The sequence below is a fragment of the Solanum verrucosum genome, unplaced genomic scaffold, assembly GCF_900185275.1.
Source record: "Solanum verrucosum unplaced genomic scaffold, falcon-dt-bn FXZP01000062.1, whole genome shotgun sequence".
Lineage (NCBI taxonomy): Eukaryota > Viridiplantae > Streptophyta > Magnoliopsida > Solanales > Solanaceae > Solanum > Solanum verrucosum.
In genome coordinates, this window is record NW_026020477.1 from 7,127,454 (window position 1) to 7,151,018 (window position 23,565).

The following is a 23,565-nucleotide window of genomic DNA, read 5'->3' on the forward strand; positions in this document are numbered from 1 at the left end:
CCTGGTGAAGTTGACCCAACAAAAAAAAAAAATTAACTGTCTGCAGCAACTTTGTAGCTTCCCTATTTTCTGGATTCTGAATTGATATGCATACTAAACTAATAGTAATATCTAAATAAAAAATAAGATAAAAATGTAATTTAATAAAAAAAAATTAAAAAAAGAGGCTGCTTCTAGGAACATCCCACCCCTATAAATATTCCAAAATTTGTTATACAATTGCTACTAATATTCTATTTTTTGTTGAAAGATGAAGGACAAAATTTAAACTTAAAAATTACAGCTGTAACTGGGATTACCTTAGAAAAAGAGAGAGAAAAAAAAAAGAAAAATATGTTTTAAAGATATACAGGTGAAAACGCGTTTCACAGACAGACACAAAAGTCTGTGACAGTTTTGTCTTTGACAAACAAAACTAAAGTTAAAAATACATTACAAAATCTATCAAAGCCAAGCAAATAAATTCTACCTGCCCTCATAGTAAACTTAGGTAAATCATGTATGGAAATATAATATTTGATATTAAATCAATTCAACATTTCGTTCGATGATCACTTTATCGATCATATTTGTAAAAAAAATAATCAGGGAATCATTGGGAGGGAGAACACTTACGCAAGATTTAAAGTAAAATCACGAACAAATGTTAAATCGTATTTTTAGATCACGAAATTATTAACATTAATTATACGTTTTGAGTAATTGATTAAACTGGTTTTAGAAGATTAAAAAGTGAATAAATATTAATTTGGGATAAAACGAGCATATTTGATCCAAATATTCCATTTTATTGAGTATATATTGGTGTTATGTGATAGTGATTGCAAATTAGTGAGACATGAGACTGGCGTCTGAATAGACAACTGGTTTTTTTTATATAATGATGTTAATCAAGACTAAATCTGATATGCAATGGAGAGTCGATGAAAAAAAAAATCTAAGCGAACCGATGAAAAATTTATGTTGTGAAATACGATTTTTCCACCAAAAATACATATGATGAAAATAGATTTTTTCAACCATTTTTTTCTTTTTTTCACTGATTCAATCAAATATTTACGGAAATAATCATCCAATATAATTAATAATGATTTTTTTTGTAGTGTGATGACTTAACTATTCAATTTAATTACATCAATACATTGTCTCAAATCATTCCATCATGAAGGACAATTCAATTGAATTATGCCATTGCTAGTCAAAGTCTAATGAAACCAAACCATATAATTAAAATAAATATTTTCCCACCATTTTTTATTGCACTTTGAGTACACAATAAATGATACAGCATATGACACACTTCTATAAAAGAATATATCTTTAACAAGAATTTTCTAGGAACTCACATGGGAGAGTCCAGAAAATATGACTTCTCTCTCTGTACTGTCCCTAAATTTTTTTCCCCTAATAGTAATAATTATAAATAAAATTAGTCTATGTAAGTGATGTTGTTCAAGAAAAAAATTAACTTGACATCACATGTAAAAAAAAAAAAAAACTTTTTTTTTGTTTTATCTTTCAAAGAATAATTAAATAATTGAAGTGAGATCTTGATGATTAGCAAAAACTCCATAAAGGGATATCTGCTGATGATTCTTCATAATAAACATCCTCCATTGAAGGTGGATCAAAGAAAACTGTACCATGTAACATGTCATTATACTTTGGTGAATCAAAGTTGTACCATTGCTCAATCATTGACATCTCTTGATCAAAAGTATAATTTGGAAATAAACAAACATCATTTATATCCTCAGAAGAAGTAGTAGTAGATGAAGAAGAAGGTGGTGGAGATGGAGATGATAAAATAGTAGGGTTAGTACTGTCAGATGACAGTGCTAACCCTATATTTTGTTGAGGAGTGGCCGCGGCAGCCGCGGCCACTCTCTGAATGGCTTTAGGAGAGAGTGTTGTAGAAGTGTGATGATCAATGTGGTGATAGAAAGAAGAGTCAAAAGGAAAGTTGAGATTTGAAGAAGCAGAAGGGCCTTTTAGGCATAAAAGTGCAGCATCATAAGCTCTAGCAGCAGCTTCAGGGGTAGAATAGGAACCTAACCAGATTCTTGTTTTTTGATTTGGTGCTCTTATTTCTGATACCCATGATCCCCAGCTTCTCATTCTAACTCCTTTGTACTTATTCTTCTTCATCTTCATGTTATTGATATTGCTTGATGTTGAAGAAGATGATGATGATATTGACATTGATGTCTTGTTTGGCTCTACTAAACTTTTTTGCTCCGTCTTCACCATTGCTTGAATCTTGAAAGAATAGTGTTGTTTTGTTTAATTTGCTTCTTTTTCCTTTTTTTGTGTTTGTGTTTTTGAGGTGGATATTGATGAAGTGATGTTGAAGTTAGAGGAAGGGATGATTATTTATAGATGGTGTGGGCAAATTTGAGTTGGGGGTGGGGTGGGGTAGGGGTAGGGTGATTTTGAGGGGGGCGTGGTGAGCTTTGAAGTGAGGAGATCATTTTAGTCAAGGGAGTATCTACTTGTAAACATCAGAGTGGAGGACAGACATTTTCCAGTACTTGAATCCAATGTAGAACTTGGATAAATGACCTTTTTACTATCTATCCAAATGACAATATTGTCCTTAGCTTAACAAAAATATATTTCTTCCATTTTTTTAATTTATGTGATCCAATTTCATTTAAGAAAGAAATAAAAAATTAAAATTTGTGGTATAAAATTTTAGATATTTATGTGATTATAAATCATCTTACTAAAACTAAAATAAATTTTTTGAAACTAAATTATTTTTTTATGTTATTGACGAGACGGAATTGCTCGAATGTTAAGCAGTCCTCACCATTCGACTAAAATTATTCTTTTCAAAATGGACTAAAAAATAAATAAATTGAAATGAGGGGATATATAGTATTTAAGAGTTGAAATAATATCCAACTACTAGCTATTTCACATTTTTTAAACAAAATCAGTATATGTAACATGTTCTATTTATTTATTTTACTCAAGTATTTACTTTTCTTATTTAGCAGACGAAGAACATTCAAAAATATATTTTTCTCCTATCGATCAAGACTATGTCAAAACTATCATGTGCTCCTGTCTCATTTATACTCTGAGGAACATTTTTTTTTTTCTTTTTCTAGAGAACAATTAATGCTTAAAATGATGAAATTTTACCCTTAACGTTATTTCACGTACGAAAGACTTTTTAGAGCTTCTTGACAGCTTGGAAAAAATAATTGCAGTCAAATACTAACAAATTAAATCAGGAAGAGAAAAGTTGACAGTTTTCCGTAAGGCATAACACATAAACATATTTTTTAACTTGGTTTATTGGATATTTTTGTCCTTCATTTTTAAATGCATAGTACAAATATTTATTTAAATTTAAATAAACTTGACAAGTGTGCAGTGGCGTACGCATAATTTATGGTAAGCGGTATCATCCTTTTAAAATGAGAATATATATATATATAAGATATTTGTTATTACAAAGCACCAAATACATACTACTAAACAAAGAAGGTCAAAAAGAAAAAAAAAATACAAAAAATATACAAGATATTTGTTATTACAAAGCACCAAATACATACTACTAAACAAAGAAGGTCAAAAGGTAAAAAAAATACAAAAAATGAGGTTGTGGAGGTTTGAACCCGAAGAAAACAAACACATAAAAAATGAAAAATGAGGCTGTGAATTTTGAAACCGAAACCTTCAATACGTGCATTCTTTGTCTAAGGAGTGTCACTTATAATATATAACGTTGTATCTGCTTTTGTTTCTTAATTATATACACATATTTAGTATTTTTTTTCCGACGAAGCAGTGTCACGTGACATCCCTTTCACCTTCCTAAATCCGCCCCTGCAAGTGCATGTGCACACATACATCCTATGTAACGTCTCACACAAATTATCATATGAATGCATCTTATTCAATTTTATACGAATTTAAATATCTACTTAATACTTTTCGGGGAAAAAGGAGTATAGAGGTAAAAGGCAAAATGGGGCAGTCTGGAAACCAGCAAGGATCCTTAAAAGTACGCAAGTACATACGCGCTGATATTACTTGACTTGAACCACAAGTTATCTCAACAAAGTGATTTCTGATTTGTACAAAGTATATTTTAAATTTCTTTTCTTGTTTATACTTTATTTAGTAGTATGAACATACTATTTGTAGTAGTATTATTTAGTTTCTTATGCTTAATTTAATGTGTATTATTATTTGTTTTTTCATTTTATTTATATTTTGCTCTATCATTTTTTTTCCTTTTAAGCAACTCTTTTATTCTAACTTTCCAAATGATATGTTTAAAACCACAAAATTCAATTTTTAAAAAAAATTGTGTTAAGTCAAGATAAACCAAACAAATTAAACCGAAATGAGTATTTAATTATGGAAAAATTGTGGAGAATAACAAATATTTAAATCAAATTAAATGCTATAGTTACTGTGTTTAGGAAAAATTATGATTCGCAACTACAGTTTTGCACAGTCTTGTTATTCGCTTGATTTGTATAAATTCAAAATTTGTACAATTCGGTTCCTGATTATATAAATTCAGAATTTTGTATATGTTTACCCTAGTTATTTGTATTACGATTTATGAAAAATACATAATAAATTACGTTGTTTGTATATTGACATACAAACAGAGTTTTGAAAAATTCCTAAATATATAAATACATAATTTGTATATACTTACTCTATCTGTATATTCGAAAGCGAAATATACAAACAAGCATAAATATACAACCGCAACCTCAAACAATACTATAGCCATAAAGCGCTATTATCAAAACTATAGTTATAGAGTCTTAGTATGTCTATGTTATTCTCTCAAATTTTCTCCTTAATTATTTCGTCACATTGATATTATTATGTTATTTAGTTAAAATGATATCACCAATGATGAGGATAATATTGCATTATACTAAAGCTGACTAGAAACTGATTTGATACCTTCATGACTTATCAACAATGTTTAGTCTGTTTGTCTATTTCTTCAACATTTTTTTCACACTCCAAAATATATGTTTCTCTATTTCTTCTGAAACTTAACTATTTGATAAACTAACCTCTCCTGTTAGATTCTTACAACAACAACATATTACATACCGATGAAATCCCACAAGTGAGGAGTCTGGAGAGGATAGAATATTCACAGATCTTACCATTACCTCTTAGAAGTATAGAGGTTGTTAGATTCTTAATTACGAAATTAGAAAGCATATCTCAAAAATTTTAGAATATTACCTAGACATTCAAAAACAATAAATTCTGATCCCTGTTTACACTTGCTAATTCAACAAATTAAAAAGAAATATTAGAGTAGTAAATGAATAAGAAGTGGGCAAAAATGTATTTGTGAAAGAGCACATTATTATTATTATTATTATTATTATGAAAATGACATGTCTGAATGAAGAAATGCCGTCATGATCATATCTTGCATCTAAATATTCTATGAATTAAAAAATAATTAAGTTCTAAAGAGAGAGAAATTAACATAGGATTCTGTCATTAGCAGCTTCCAGGATTCTGCAGCAACAAAGTGTACTCTCAAAGAGAAGAAGGGCTAGCCTTAGGAATATATATATTTAATATGCCACTACTAGCATTAGCATACGTACAATTTCTACGATCTAATTTGAACTGACACAAAATTTAAGAAAGAAACAAACAATATGTTTGAAATGCATGATATAAAATAAGTTAGTACATGTTTACGTAGCTATAAATCATTTCACTAAAATTAAAATACGCATTTTAAATTAAAATTAAAACTAAATAATAAAAATGTTTTATTTTTTTGGGACTGACGTAACCCTCATATTTTCTCTTCTTAAAATAAAGGGTGGTTTGTTATAAGTTTTTCAAGCAAATTATTAAAAAATTAAGGTGTTATGGGTGCAATTATCTCATACTACTTCTTTTTTTATTTCTATTAAAAATTAAAAAAAAATTATGAAACAAGTAAGAAGGTAGCAATAAGAAGGGGGGAAATCTAAAAACGCGCAATAGAACAGTAAAGATATAACACATGCAGGATAAGAGGTTTTATTTGTTGCAAGGGAAAACAGCTGTTTCTCTTCTGTCTTGCTGAGCCCTCCTTAAAACGCGTTTTTATTTTCTTATATTTATTATATATCTATCAATATCAGTCCACATAACAGGAAAATAACATATTCTCTCTTAGCCTCATGATCTCGTCGCATGAGACTTGTTCAGCATGATTTACGTCTTTTGTGTGGTTTGAAAGCTATTGCTGGGATAGAACCTTTGTCACGTGGGTGAATATATTAACATGTATCAGCGGTTTAAAGGACACTTTTATGCTTATATATATATACATAATATGATTTTTTCGGAGGTTAACAGGTGCACGTGCACCCCAAATATGTATATGTGTCCGCCTATGTGCACAATCAACAAAGAGGTGTATCTAGGATTTTGAGATGATGAGTGCACCATTACGAAAATGTGGATCTAAGATATAAATTTTGATTGGTTTGACATTTAGGTTCTTATCATTGAAAATCATTAAAATTTTAAAATTATAGGTTCAAAATTATTTTCTATCTATCCAAACCACTTGGAGAGGTGTTACCCAATTTTAGAAAGGAAAATAAAACAAAATAGATAAACGATTCATATTTCTAATCTCAGGTGCACCCAATCATCATTGCACAACATTATATGATACTTCGAGTGTGTGTTCACACATCTATATTTAAATATTTTTTTAAAAATATAACACTATTATATAGTATGATTTTGAGAGGGGAGCATGAGTTTACGTGAACCAGGTGACCTCCTCCTGGATATGCCTCTGGAGCAAGGAGCAAGGAGCAAGGAGCAAGTCATCATAGAGTGCTTACCTAAAGGATAGTGATCGTAGATTTCTGTAGAATTTCTAAAAAAATAAAAATAAATGAATAAAAATGAACAGACCGCAAGAAGTACTCATAAAATATTGCAACGGTTTCATGGGCTAAAATGCTAAGTTCAAACACTTCTTAAGCGCATGCGTCATTTGACTTTTTTATTTTTTCTATCCACGACATGCACAAAAATGCAATAACCCTATATAATATATAATATATAATATATAATATAATAAATCATTTTTTCTACTATATAATATATATTTATTTTTCTACTATAAGGGAGTTTATATAATATATAATAATATAATATAATAAATCATTTACAAATGACTTAAAATATTTCATATTTAAAGGATATATAATAAAATAGGTTCACTCTTAAAATTTTATCCGGGTCACATATATTGGGATAGAAAAAATAACATATATCATTTTAAAATTACCAAAAAAGTATTACAAATAATAATAATTAACAACTTAAAATATCTTAAAGACATTTTAAAAGGGTTAATTTTGTAATTGTAATTCTACTATTATATAAGAGGGAGTTTATCATGGGACATTCTATGTGTCCCATCATAAACTCCCTATATAATATATAATTAATAAATCATTTTTTCTACTATATAATATATATAATATATATTTATTTTTCTATTATATAATTAAAGGGAGTTTATATAATATATAATATCATAATAAAACCCCTTTTATTATATAGTATAAATAAATATAATATATATATATATATATAATATATATAATAATATAATATAATAAATCATTTACAACTGACTTAAAATATTTAATATTTAAAAGATATATAATAAAATAGGTTGACTCTCAAAATTCTATCCGGGTCACATATATTGGGACAGAAAAAATAACATATATCATTTCAAAATTACCAAAAAAGTATTATAAATAATAATAATTAACAACTTAAAATATCTGAAAGACATTTTAAAAGGGTTAATTTTGTAAGTTTATCCATATCACATAAATTAGGACAAAGTGACCAACAATGTAAGTTATTTGAAAGTTACATAAAAATATTATAAATCACAATAATTAATAACTTAGAACATTTTTTTTTAAAATGCAAATTTGGATGACTCTTCAAATTTCATTTGTGTCACATAAATTGAGACAACAAAAATAACATATATTGCGTCCATTTTAATTTATTTGTCTTAATTTTTTTTTATATTTAAAAATTGCGTAAAAATACTATAAATCATGATAATTGACAACATAAAATATTTCAAAAATAAATACATATAAAAAAATTTGATTAATTCTTGAAATTAATCTATCGTTAAAAATTATGTATAAAATACAATAAATCGTGATTTTGACCACTTAAAATATTTATTAAAAAAACAGAAAAAATAAATTGATTGATTGTTAAAACTAATCTATCAATGTCACATAAAATGAGACAAAAGTAGTAATATGTATTGTTTAATGTGAAATTATTGAAAACTACGTAAAATGTATTATAAATGTTAACAATTAACAACATTTGATTGAATCTTGAAATTTTATCAATGCTACATATATTCAGACAAGTGGAGTAATATATATTAAGTATTTAAAAATTACGTACAACCATATTGCTTTCTGTAGGCTTCGAATTATCGTGGTCATTTTTTAGGCTGATACAAGTTTTGTACTTTTTTTTAAATATTATAAATCGCAATAATTAATAATTTAAAATATTTTTAAAAATATATTAAAAATTTAGTTGGTTTCGGGAATTTTATTTATACTATATAAAATGGGACAAAGGAAGCAACATATATCATTTACAAATGACTTAAAAAACATTAAAAATTACAATAATTACCAATTTAAAATATTTAAAAGCTATATAATAAAATAGGTTCACTCTCAGAATTCTTTCAGGCTCACATATATTAGGACAGAAAAAATAACACATATCATTTTAAAGTTACCAAAAAAGTATTATAAATAATAATAATCAACAACTTAAAATATCTGAAAAACATTTTAAAAGGGTTAATTTTGTAATTTTATCCATATCACATAAATTAGGACAAAGTGACCAGTAATGTTGGTTATTTGAAAGTTACATCAAAATATTATAAATCACAATAATTATAACTTAAAACATTTTTTTTAAAAAAATTAAAATTTGGATGACTCTCCAAATTTTATTTGTGTGACATAAATTGAGACAACAAAAATAACATATATTGGGTCCATTTTAATTTATTTGTCTTATTTTTTTTTTTTGGGTTTTTTATATTTAAAAAATGCGTAAAAATATTATAAATCATGATAATTGACAACGTAAAATATGTTTTGAAAAAAATACAAAAATTTCCACTCATTCTTTAAGTAAATCTATCGTAAAAATACTATAAATCATGATAATTGACAACATAAAATATTTCAAAAATGTTGTATGTGGATAGTCTTATTGTGCCTTGAATAACGTCAAATAAAGTACAAGTTTGTGATAAAAAAACTTATTCCTTTATCCACGCAAACAATCGCTTCAAAATCTCCGTTATTAGCCCCAAAACATACCATTTATATTATTGGGCCCGTGCCCGTGCATAGCACGGGCAACATTACCTAGTAATACCAATAAATATAAGCACGCCTTTAATAATTTCTGTATCTATTTTGACACTACAATTTTCTCCTATTTCGTTTTTTTGACATTTATTCTAAGAATATGAAGTAATGATCTCAAACAGTAATTTATTTTATTTATTTATTTTTTTGATCGGAGAATATGGTGTTTATATGGAAAGAAATTCAGTACTAAAGTCTAAAGATGTTCCTTTTAAAATTAAAGATCTACTCACGCCTACGTAGTATTAGGGGTGTACATGACTGGGTTGGTTCGAGTTTTTCAAATATCAAATCAAACTATTTGTGTAAAAATTTTAAATTTATAAACCAAACCAAACTAATAAAATTCGGATTTTTTTTGGGTTTTTTCAACCTCGGGTTGGTTCGGGTTTTTCAAATACCAAACCAAACCATTGTGTCAATTTTTTAAATTTATAAATCAAACCAAACTAATAAACCTCAGATTTTTTCGGTATAGTTTGCATACAAACATATAATTAACTTGTGCTCCAAATATTTCTTTAGTTCAACCAAAATACAATTATCTAAGGTGTTTCTTAAGAAAATAACACAAAATATGAGATGAGTACTGATGACAGTAAAATATTCAATAAAAAATAATAATGAAATCATCATATAAAATAAATATTGCTAAGTCATAATGAAAATGATCATAATTTAAAAGTACTAAATCTTGCTAAAATAAGTTTAATAAGTATTAGTTACATTACTAAATATTTAAGGAAAAATTAAAATTAGATTATGTATTTTAATTGTCTAAATCAATGTAAAACTAAAGAACAAATATTCAATATTATTGTAATTCTTAGTGTTGAATTGATTTTCTTTTTGCATTAGTATTAATTTGATTTTGATTTTGATTTAAGTTTTATTATAATTATCAACATCTATGAACTATACTCTTTATTGGACCATTCTGAATTCTAAGTTTTAAACTTGAAATAATATATTAAAAGATAAAAACTATGAAATAGTATAAGAAATATTTTAAAATTATATGAAAGTAAATATTTTTATGTATAAAATAAAATTTTAAACTTACATATATAATGTCGGGTTGGTTTTTTTTAGTTAAAACCAAACCAACCCAAATATAGTTGGGTTTTTTTTTTAATACCAAATCAAGTCAAACCAAACCACTAGTCGAGTCTTTTTTTTTTATTTAACTCAATTTGCAATTTGGTTCGATTTTCCCCTACGTAGTATATATACTTAACTTTCATTTGAAAAAACAAATGATGTTTTAAGTATGGAAAGTTTCGTAAAAATTAAGCATTAATGTGTCATGCTTATAAAGCTTAGAACTACATAACATGTCTCCCAACCAAAACGGATTATTCCCCTAAGGGTGATTGAATTTATAGAGGTGATTCAAGAATATGTAGATTGAGATGATCAAATCAAGACGATATTTGTTAATATTAATATGCTTTAACAATGTATACTTGCTTATAAAAATAATAACGAGTAAGGAATATAATGACAATAAAGAATTAAGGAAGTGAATTGAGAGCATGTTTGACACTGCTGTTGATATATAGTTCAGAAGCACTTATTTTGATGAAAGGTACTTTTGTTTGAAAAATTAGGTATTTGGCAAATCATTAAATGTCACACCTCGAACCTACACCCTGGGGGGATTGGCACTCGAGAACCATTGCTGGCCCCAAACGAACCCTTGGTCTGACTTACTACTCAAAGGAAGACTTACTCATGGTATAAATACTTAAAAAAGTAAACTGAACTACTCAATAAATATTTCGAATGTGTTAAGATAACATTCACCGGCCAAAGTGGCACTCAAGTCTCAAAACATAAGCCAATAACAAGACAATGACAAATGAACTAACTACCTGACTATCTATGAAGCCTCTAATAATTGAGATGATGTCGGGACAAGACCCACGACATCCTAATGAACTAAATATTGAAAAGTAATAAAAAGTGATCCTCCAGAAGCAAGGAGGCCCACCAACAACTCTGGAGCTCAACTAGAATCAACGATGCGCTGGATGTTGATCCCATTACCTGTGTCTGCATCATTAGAAGATGCATGTCAAATGACATCAGTACATTGAATGCACGAGTATGCGAGGAGAATACTAAAACAAGACGTAAGCTTGAAAAGAACTGAAGAACTTACCTGGCTCAACTCAACTCAACTTAAGTGAACTCATTTCAATATAAAGCAATGACATAAATGCAATATAAAGAAAAGCTTTTAAAACATGGATATCAACTATGTGTATTTAAAAGTACCATAGTAACTCTGATGTGTATGCAAGGATACAATAAAACTCTGAAATGTATATAAAAATACAAAATAATACTACTGTGAGAGTTTCTCTAAACGACAACCACCACTTGTCGGTGAACACATCCACATGAACACTATACAAATAATAACGCCATATTTTCAAAGCAAATACTACGGTAGCCAACTCTAGATCATGGGTTGGGTAGTTCCTCTCGTGAACCTTAAGTTGTTTGGAGGCATAAGCTATAACTTTGCCATTTTGCATTAACACATAATCCAAACCAACTCTGGACGCATCACCATATACAACAAAGCCTTGCGTACTTTTCGGTAAGGTCAATATTGGGCAGTAGTCAATCTCTTTTTCAAGTCCTGAAAGCTTTTCTCACAAGCTTCAGACCATTGAAATCTCATTTTTTTCTGACAACTTGGTCAAAGGGGGTGAAATAGATGAGAACCCCTCTACGAACCTTCTATAATATCCAGCCAACCCCAAGAAACTCCTAATATACGTTGGAGATGTAGGTCTAGGTCAATTCTGCACTGCCTCTATTTTCTGAGTGTCAACTCTAATTCCATCACCAAAAACAATATGGCCTAAGAATGCCACAAACTCAAGCCAAAACTCACACTTAGAGAACTTGGCATACAACTCTCTATCCTTTAGAGTTTGGAGAACTATTCTGAGAGGGCTTGCATGATCTTCCTCATTTCTCGAATAAATTAGATAGTCATCAATAAACACGATAACATACATATATAAATAAGGCTTGAATACTCTATTCATAAGGTCCATGAACGTTGTTGCAGGTGCATTGGTTAAACCGAACGACATGACCAGAAACTCATAATGACCATAACGGGTCCTGAATGTTGTCTTAGGAATATCACATTCCCTTACTTTCAACTGCTCTTTCAACTCTTTTAACTCTGTTGGTGCCATCATGTATGGCGGAATAGATATAGGACAAGTATCGGAAAGAATATCTATATCGAAGTCTATTTCTCTCTCAGGAGGGACTCCGGCAAGATCATCTGGAAAAGACTTCTGGAAACTCTTTTACTACTGAAATTGGCTGAATAAGAGGTATTTCAACATTAGAGTCATTAACTCGGACTAAGTGATAGACACACCCCTTGGAAACTAACTTTCTTGCCTTAAGGTACGAAATAAAACGACCCTTAGGCACTGTTGAACTACTCCTCCACTCTATAACTGGTTCACTGGGAAACTGGAACTTGACTACTCGAGTACTACAATCTATTGACGCAAAACAGGCATGAAGTCAGTCCATACCTAGAATGACATCAAAATCTACGATATCTAACTCAACTAAGTCAGCCATGGTACACTTGTGATTGACGGAAATTGTACAATCACGATAGACTCTCTCAACTAGAATAGACTTACCAACAGGTATAGAAACACTGAAAGGCTCACTAAGTTTTTCAGTAAGAATGTCAAAATTCATCACAACATAAGGAGTTACAAAAGATAAACTCGCTCCTGGATCTAGCAAAGTATAAACAACAAAGTTAAAGACCTAGATCATACCAGTGACAATATATGGCAAATCCTCTTGCACTTGGCGACTAGTGATAACATAAAAACAGTTTCATCCTCTGTCTGCCCCTGAAGTAGCTCCTCTAGATACAACTTTGTCTGGTAGAGCAACCGAAGAAGACTGGGCTCTATTTCCCCCATTACCATTACTCTGCATGTTCTTAGGACACTCTCTCATAAAATGACCGTTCTGACCACACTTGAAGCAACCAGTGGAGCCATCACGACACACCCTTGAGTGGCTCCTACCACACTTAGCACATGCAGGAGTCTTAGTACCCCCCTTGTGCCTTACTACCTTGTGAATGTGTAGATCTAGCTCTGAAGTTCTGAGAATTCTGACTATTGTACTCACCTCTGGTCCCTTGTGCAGGTGCACTAGAAAATGATGGAGCAGGCCCCTTCTGCTTCTGTTAGAAAGATGACCGGTTCACATTATTCTTTTACCGATTCACATTATTCTTTTGTTGCCCAGACTCATTCTATGATGTCTTAGCTCTCTTATTCTTAAACTCTTCTCTATCCCTCAACTTGTCCTCTTCAACCTGTTACAGATGGATTATTATCCTAGCTATGTCTATATCCCTTATCAACATAGTTGCATTGCCTTCCTTACTTGAAAGACGAGACAACCCAGTAACGAATAAACTCATCTTGTTCCTTATGTTAGCAACCATCTCCGGAACATAGCGGGAAAGTTGTGTGAACTTCAGACTGTACTCATGAACACTCATAGACTCCTGCTTAAGAGTGAGAAACTCCCGTACCTTAGCCTCTCTGAGTTCTTGGGGAAAGAAACTCCCCAAGAAGGCCTTATCAAAACAAGCCCAACTTGCAAGTGGTGCTCCCTCAGTTCGGTTCTTCTTCCATTGGTCGAACCATATACTAGCAATACCATTCATTGGTATGCAACTAGTTCTACCCTTTCAGTATCAGCAACATGCATGATTTTAAAAACCTTCTAAGGCTCTTCAACAAAATTCTTTGGATCCTCAGAAACACTTGAACCTGTGAAGCTCGGTGGATTCATCCTTAAAAACTCACGAATCCTTGAAGTATCAGCCACTTCCTGTCGATTCTCTCTCTGTCCAATTTGATTGGTCACAGCTTGACATAGCATCCGGATAGCTTCACGGAATTTAGCATTGGTGACCTCTCATTGGGGTTGCACTTCTAGTGCATTAGGTACCCCTTGTTCCTGTGGTTCAACATTCCTTCTAGCGGAACGACCTCTGATAGATCTTCGTGAAGGCATGATCAACTGAAGACACACGCAAGCGCGAGTTAGAGAGAGCCTTTATGGAGATGAACTTTATCGCACGAAGTGAGTATGAAAGAAGTGAAGGAATTTCTAAATGTTGCAACCTCCTAATTATAGATGTGGCACGCTTCACACCAATAACTAGGACTCTACAGACACGGCTTCATACACTCCCTAGGACTCTTGAACTTTGTACTTTGATACCATGTTTGTCACACCTCGAGCATACACCCTAGGCGGGACTGGCACTCGAGAATCATTGTTGGCCCCAAGCGAACCCTTGGCATAACTTACTACTCAGCGGAAGACTTACTCATGGTATAAATACTTAAAAAGGTAAACTGAACTGCTCAATAAATACTTAGAATTTATTAAGATAACATTCACTGGCCAAAGTGGCACGCACTCAAGTCTCAAAACATAAGCCAATAACAAGATTATGACAAATGAACTAACTGACTAACTATTTATGAAGCCTCTAATAATTAAGATGGATATATGGACAAGACCCACGGCATCCTAATGAACTCAATACTGAAAAGTAATAAAAATGGATCATTCAGAAGCAAGGAGGCTCACCAACAACTCTAGAGCTTAACTAGAATCAATGATGCGCTGGATGCTGATCTCGGTTACATTTGTCTGCCTTATTAGAAGATGTATGCCAAATGACATCAGTACATTGAATGTACGAGTATGCAAGGGTAATACTAAAACATGAAGTAAGCTTGAAAGGAACTGAAGAACTTACCTGGCTCAACTCAACTTAACTTAACTGAACTCATTTCAATATAAAGCAATGACATAAATGCAATTTAAAGAAAAGCTTTTAAAATATGGATATCAACTCTGTGTATTTAAAAGTACAATAGTAACTCTGATGTGTATGTAAAGATACAATAAAACTCTGAAATATATATATAAATACAAAATAATACTGCTGTGGGAGTTTCTCACCGTCAACCACCACTATAAGCCTAAGTGGTGATACATCGTCTTGCCCACGCTGCCAGAATTGTCCTATACTTTGCCATCATGTAGAACTCCTTAACTAAGTGGATCCACTAGTCTATGCTAAAAACCACTTAAGGAGTCATCTAAAAAGTATGATCATTTCTACCCATGATGGCTACATAGTTTATGGGGGCAATGAGTTATCTGAACTCTCCCCTATATCGGTGCTCAATACTACTCCCAAAATATACTAGCCCATATGTTTAAAAACATAACTTCTTTCTTTGGTTTGAGATAATTACTCAAAATTTAGATTAAAAGTTCTCTTGGAATCGATGTTCCCTTTCTTGCTCAAATGTGAAAACATTTACTCTTTAACTGAAAACTAGCTCAAAGGCTCTTTTGGAAATCAAAGTTTTCTTTCTTCTTTAAATGTGAAAACATTTACTCTTTAACTGAAAACTAGCTCAAAAGCTCTTTTGGAAATCAAGGTTTCCTTTCTTCTTTAAATGTGAAAATATTTTACTCTTTGGGAATACATAGTCCCAATATACTCTTTTGAAGAAATGAACTTCAAACTTTACTCTTTACTCCTTTTAAAACTCAAGTCTTAAAACAAAGTTAAAACATGTGTAAAAGACTTTTAGAAGACTCTATGAACTTCTCTTGACTCGACTCTTACCCTCTCTTGACTTGACTCTTAACTTTCCATGAATTGAATTATGGATTCAACGATTGTGATTTGTGATAGGAAAGATCTCATGATGTTTAGGAGTGTTTTTAGATAGTTAAACATGAGAAAAGATCAACAAATCACTATCTAGAAGCAAGTCTGTGACGCAGAGATTCATTTAATTATTTAGTCGCGAAATAACTTTTGAGGCAGAACGGTCTATGAACGCTCCGCGACGCGAGGAGAATTTTCCCATCCTGAGGAACAGGTCCGCGATGGTACCCAGATTCTGCCGACTTTTTCCTTCTTCATTTTCTAACCTCAATTCGCCTAAAAACTCGGTTCTTTTTCTAAAATTCCCTTTAGATTCAGATACCAAGTGTATGTACACAATAATCTAACTAAAAAAAACTCTAACAATCGACCTTAAACTCTCAAGAACTCCTCAATCTCATCCCAAATTCACTAACGAAAGCAATTCAAGAACACAACTCAAGAACATCAAAGTCTCAATCTTTTAGGATGAAAATCATACTGAAATAAACATGTTTGGCGCGTGGGTGAACGAGCCCAATGCTATGTGAACTCACATACCTCATAGGATTGAATCCTTGGCAAAATCCGCACTCAATTTCTCAAGAAATCAACGAATCCTTGCTTTTTCTCCTCTTTTTTTCTCTTCTCTCAAAACCCTAACTCTTTTCGACGAAGCATAAACTGAATCGAATCAGTTTGGACCCCAACTTAATTACCAAATACGATATAAATAATTGGGTAGTGAAAAGACCACAATACCCTTCCAAAATTCGGTTTTGGCTTTCCTTATCTAGATAGCTCAACTTCAAATGGGCATATCTCTCTCATACGAACTCGAAATCACGCAAACTCAGCGGCGTTGGAAAGATAATTCAAAGATATCTCTTACGGTATCTTGTAGAACACCAAACTCATCCTGAGCTAGGAGTTATGGTCGTTTGTAGTTGACCAAAAACTCAAACTTAACTAACCAATTTTCCAGATTTTTCATTCTTTCCAAAAATGACTATTTCCAATTCTAGCTCTTTCTAGTTCTTTCAAATAGCGGGGTGTTATAGTAAAACTGCTTCTAAATATAAGCAGAAACAATTTTTCTATTGTTAGAAAGAAACTAAAAATTTATGCTTCTTAAAAAAAGCAGAAGAAAATTAGTTTTTCAAAACTAAAATATCCCTCACATATTTACCAATATATGACTTATTAATTCATTAGCATATTTCATAAGTTTAATTAAGTTTCATTTAAGAATTTTATAATTTATTTTTATATAATAAATTATTATATTTTATTTTACGTTTATGTATTATTATTCTATTTATTATATCACTTATTGTTTTGCACAATTAAAAAAAAAAGATAACAACAATAAAAATAATGAGATAAATAATTTCAAGACTATCTAATACCTTAAAATAAAATTAATAATCTTACATTTTATCTCTAAGGGGTCGTTTGGTACAAAGATCAATAGTGCAATGATTAGTAATGCATGGGTTGGTAATGCTTGAATTAGTAATGCAGGAATTATTTTTGTCAAGTGTTTGGTTCGTTGTTTCCTACCTAATTTTGCGTGGGGTTTAAAACTCTACAAAAAAAACTTCTTTCCAATTATACCCTTGAGTAATTATGAGATTTTTTATTTCATGTAATTGAGTCAAGGTAGATAATTGACGAACAATATATTTTTTTTATAGCCTTTATCACCATGTTCACTATTTTCTCACTTAAATTATTTGAGGGCAAATAATTGTCATCTTAATAAATTGAAATTAATATCTCAAAAGGTCACACAACTGTAAGAATTTATAGAAAAAAAAAAGGTATTGAACATTGTTTTACATCAATAAAATCATTCAACTTAGGACTTTTATCATACAAAATCGCTCTTTATCATAAAATAAAAAAATAGCAAAATAAATTAAATATTTTTATACTCAAGATGTTTTTAAATAGCAAAAATAGCTCTTAAATTCATATATCAGCATTAGCATATTAGTCCGATTATAATATTTTATATTAATAATAATTAGATTAAATAACTCATATTTTAGCTACAAATAATTCTATTTAAATAATAAAGTTTGTAAGCTAATCGATTTAAATAAATTTATTAGTACAAATATAAAACATAAAACCAAGAAATAAACAAAATGAAAGGATTTGAGGGGGTATTTTTGTCTTTACATATATTAATCCCATGGTATTAGATCCATGTATTACTAATACCACCAAATGGAAGGTATTAGTTATACACCCTATAATACCATGTAGAGTGTATAACTAATCCATATACTAGTTATACATAGGCCCAAAATCCTACAAAACATAGTATAAAATTATTATACCTTATACCTCAAAAGAACTATTTAATTTACATTTTGATAGGATGAAGTATAGTAGAAAAGTGTATGTATAGGGCAGCTAGATTCCCAAAGTAGTTGTGTTTTTGTAGAGAATCAATAAATGTGATTTGCAGGAGTTGAAGGCCATAAGTTTTTTTTCTACTTTGGAAAAGGAGTCTGCCGGCAGCCCGGCACATGACTCTGTTTGACATGTTGACATATTTAGTACCTTTTTCCATGTGGCCCACGCTTTCATATTTACGACTTCACATTACTCATTACTCTTTCCGATCAATAATCATCGTCCACTATTAATTTAATATAGAAATAAGAAATATAAATGATATCGAAGATAAGCATTGTTAGAAATTTTAAAATAGTATTTTTGCCATTTTAAAATCATTAAATTATTAGGATCTTTTTTTTATAATTCAAATTAACTTTAACTGTTCAATTTTTAAGAATACTTTTAAAATATTATTTCATTTTTAACCTTCTTTTTTATATGATGAGTTCAAGAAATTTTAATTACTTGAAATTATTCTAAAGATTAAAATAATAATTAATAAGGATAAAAAAGAAAATAATTTCTACTAATTTATATCTCTAATCCTTCTTTTTTTTAAAGTGTGAAATACCTCCAACAACTCAATTATTTTAAAACAAAAAAAATATAATGAACGAATAAAGCTGGACTAAGAAAATATCATTTTTTTTCTTCTCTAATTATCGTAGCACACCCCTTTAATTTTTTCATTTCATTTTAATAAAGTGCTCTGTTTTCATTTTTCCTTTTCATTTCACATGATTTCCCCTTTGTCATTCTTCTATTCTATTTTATTTTGTTTAAAACAATAGATTTCAGATACACATTTTTTTTTTTGAAGGATAAGTTTCCAACTCAACCTTAATCATAAGATTGACGCGCAAAGTTTTGTACCAATCCTCATATTACTTAATTATTATTTAAAATACACCTCTAAATACCTTAAGGGCTCGTTTGGTGTGAGGGATTAGAAATAATAGTGATGGGATAAGGAAATAGTGATGGGATAAAAAAAAAATTATGTTGTTTGGTTGGCAAGTCCGGGATAACTTATCCCGGGATTAATAATTAGTACCGGGATAAGTTATCCCTCCCCATGGGTGGTATAGTAATCCCGGGATAACTTATCCCGAGATAGAATAGGTAAATGACAAATATGTCCCTTTAAATCCTTTTTATATATCATTTTTTACATTTATGTATATTTACATTTTTTTTAATACCATGTATAATAATATTTACTACTCCTTATTTTTATGATAATTATACATATTTTTCTATTAAAAAATTATACTATATAAATATAATTTTTATTTATGAATTTATTTGACTAATTCTTATGTTTATTTTATTTTGATTTCTCATAAATTTTCTTCTCTTTAATAAACTTAAGAGGAAAGTTCTATTTTTAAGCTAAATAAGAAAAAAGTTATATTTTTAAATACACATGGTACTTATCATGGGAATACATAAACAAAAATATTTAAGTTAAAAAAAATAAAAGTTTTATTTTAAAAAATGAATAACTAAAGCTCACAAAGAAAAATTTAAAAAGTTTAAATAAAGTGAAGGGTAATTTTGTAAACAAACAACTTGTTCTTAAAATTTATCAATATATATTATTTTGAATATAACAAACCAAACACTCAATAAGAAATAATCCCAGGACAACTTATCCCATCATAACTAATCCCAACATAACTTATCCCAACATAACTTATCCCATCATAACTCATATTCAAACCAAACGACCCCTAAAAGTGTTGAGAAAAAAACACCTCTAAACTATCTTACTTTTTTGGAGATATCTACAAAACTAAATCATTGATAGGTATTAACAGTTTGACACTTCATTTTTTTTTATCTAATCATAATTTAATTAACTTTTAACATTGGAGCTTCTTCAATTTGTAATTATTTTATAAAACTACAAATAATACTAAGTTTCAAGGCAATTTTATCATTTTTATAAATATTTGCTATATAGATTTATAAAAAAAATATTTTGATAAAAGAGTTAGAAAATACGTTTTTATCAATAATAGTGTTTCAATAAAGTATGTATTTTATTTTCTTAAAAATTGATTAATTCATATTTTAATTAATAAAACTGGTCTTCCATTTCAAAATAATTATTTTTTGTTGTTAGAATTAAGAAGCTTAAATCATTAATTGAGTTTACATTTTAGGTTGTATAAATGAATGCGGGCGTGAAAAAGGATAAAATAATAATAGTCAGAATATTATGAGTTCTCCAAATGGTTTTTAAAAAGCGAAAGTAATATTTACCATCAAATTTGATATGAAAGGTATTGAACACGCGATTATTGTGCGGTCTAATTTGATAAGTTTTATAAATTCATCATAAAAAATATATATAAAGTGGTGATGCACTTGACCTTTTAAATGTGATGTTCATGTGAGTTATATAAATATGATAAATTTCAAAGCATGTATATACGATTATAGTCAATTTCTTGAAAAGAATGTAACTTGTGATAAACATCGTGAATGCTCGGTTATTCTTAAAAATGAATGCATCAATCTGATAAAAAAACATGAATAAACTTATGCTTCCGGCAGCTGATCCGAGTCCTCAATTAAGGGACACTTGACATCAAATTCAATGGTGAACTATTCGTCTATGTTATCATGGATTCCTATTCTTATTCTAGTCCATCTTTTCAGACATAGACATTTTAGACTTAGACTTATGTTTTAGTTTCGAAGTTGCATCCCCATAACTGATCACATTAGAGTTTAGATACTACAATTTTCAGCTCTTAGGGGTTTATTTCTGCACAATTATTTTGATTATTAAGTGAGTTTATGGGGACTCAATTCTTTAGTTGTCTAAATCATTTTTACTACTTAATATGATGAACTTCTTTTTTATAAATGGTGTTTGAGCTTATTTTAGGCTAGATATTGATTCTCCCACGAATGATTTAGTGTGCGTGTCACTCACGATGGTCTGAATCGTGACAAGTATAAATATTTTTCTCAAAAATTATGATATTATTGTATGGAAATGTGTTCTGATTTGATGAAAGCAATGAGGTTATTTTTTAATCTGACAATAAATGAAAAACTTGAATATTTTATAATAAAATTATTTGCATAACTGTATAGGTTATAAAGTTTATATATAAATCCTTGGAAAAATTAAAAGGTTTTAAAGTGATTTTATTGACTATCCAATAATTGTGAGATCGCTTAATATAAAGGAAGATCAATTTTGATCTCATAAATATGGTTAGAAAGTACTATGTCATATGTAATTGATGAATTATGTATCCTTATATTATTATTATTCACGAGATAGTACTTTTATTTATATGCATGCAAACTAGAATATCTCTCTTATCGATGGGATATATCAGGGTGAATTAAATATTGATTTATAAATTTATTTATTCTAACCAATCATGTCAAGATTTATTAGTTATGAAAGTGTAGGAAATTATTTGACTTATACGAAGTTTGATCTCGAGAAATTTATTTGTTTTCATGTGAGAATATTGTTACATCAAATCATTTTACAAGACATTCAATTTTATTATCATGCAAATGAAAGTGTTCTTCACCACTTGATTATTGCTATGAACAAGTCGAATGAGCAATTTATCTAATCGATGATATCGCTAGCTGAGTGAAAATATATTGGTTGAGCTCACGGACTCAACATATATCATTGACAATAAAACTTTGTATCGGAATAACCTCAAGAATGCAACATCTTGATGGATGTGATTTGGTCACAAAGACACAATCATTAACAATGTTTGAAATGCTAAGTATGAGATTAGAAGGTATCATTAACCAGAATTAAGTGATGGTTTCAACAGTGAAAATAAATATGTGTTGCACTTTTTTTTAGCCAAAAATTTATTCCACTGAATTTTTTAGGCAAGATTTTTAATGAGGCAACTATCAATACGTATAAAATATGTGTACTCTTTTTCCTTCACTAATTAGAATTTTTTTTTTACTAAATTTTTTATATTAAAATTTTAACGAGATACATTATCTAGCTATCAAGACATGGATATCCAACGAAAGATTTAGGAAACTAATAAAATATTACGAAGGACTGTGTATACTTGTTCTCTCATTAGATTTGTTCTTTTACATGAACATCCTAGAAAAAAATGTAAAATTATTGTGGGTCCCAGAGATGGAGTCAGTATTAAAAGTTTGGGGGTTCTAAATTTTCTTCCCCTTTTTTACCATTGAGTTGTCAATCAGTTTTATTAGGGGTTGTTGGTGTTATTTAAAAAATGGGGCAGCACAAATTGATTGAAAAATGTCCTTCAATGGACTGAAATGACTTTCAATAGCTTTCAATAATTTTATTAAGCGTTGAGGGGTTTTAAATAGCCAACATAAAAATATAATCTGCATAATTTAAAATTTAAAACAACCTAAAATATCTCAACAATTCAAACAACCTAACTAAAATTCAAAATTCAAATTCATCTTAAACTAATTAACTTATTTTGCTAAAAACTACTGCAGTAACTAAAAGCAAACTTCAACAGGGGTTCACAAGTTATTACTTAATCTTCTAGTATAAATATAGAGTCTACGGAAAAGTTACTGGGTTCGTCTGAACTCACGAACCACCACCTAGCTCCGCTCCTGGTGGGTGCCCATGTGGCCAAACACTATAACTTACTCTTGTGCCCAAGTTTGTAATTTATAAATATCCCCCTTTATGCAATGTAAGAAAATACTCAATAATAGAGAAAATCTACTTTTACTATTATTACTATACTATTATCCTAAAGTGATTTTTACTTTGGAATAATATTTTTTGCTAAGATGGTAGTACTTACTTTTGAATTAAAAAAAATATCCCTCAGTCCATCTTTACTTGTTCATTATCCTAAAAATAGTTATCCAACGATATATGCTTAGTTTGAAAATTCC

The 23,565-nt window shown here is 29.6% G+C and overlaps 3 protein-coding genes across 3 annotated transcripts in view; 2 read left to right on the top strand and 1 right to left on the bottom strand.

Moving 5' to 3' along the window:
• Positions 1-23,565, top strand: part of LOC125809198 (gamma-glutamylcyclotransferase 2-3) — a 1,073,903-nt gene that overhangs the window by 616,483 nt on the left and 433,855 nt on the right. The window lies entirely within an intron of this gene.
• Positions 71-23,565, top strand: part of LOC125809206 (uncharacterized) — a 226,957-nt gene continuing 203,462 nt past the window's right edge. The window contains exon 1 of the mRNA XM_049488869.1: positions 71-79. The gene's annotated coding sequence lies outside the window, so the exon portion shown is untranslated. The remainder of the gene's footprint in view (positions 80-23,565) is intronic.
• On the bottom strand, positions 1,523-2,250 carry LOC125809188 (ethylene-responsive transcription factor ERF014). The gene has a single exon (XM_049488844.1). The coding sequence runs from the start codon at positions 2,248-2,250 to the stop codon at positions 1,558-1,560; it is 693 nt and encodes a 230-aa protein (XP_049344801.1). The 3' UTR covers positions 1,523-1,557.

Bases quoted from the DNA above. Each gene is read 5' to 3' on its own strand.
- LOC125809188 (XM_049488844.1), bottom strand. From the start codon at position 2,250: ATGGTGAAGACGGAGCAAAAAAGTTTAGTAGAGCCAAACAAGACATCA.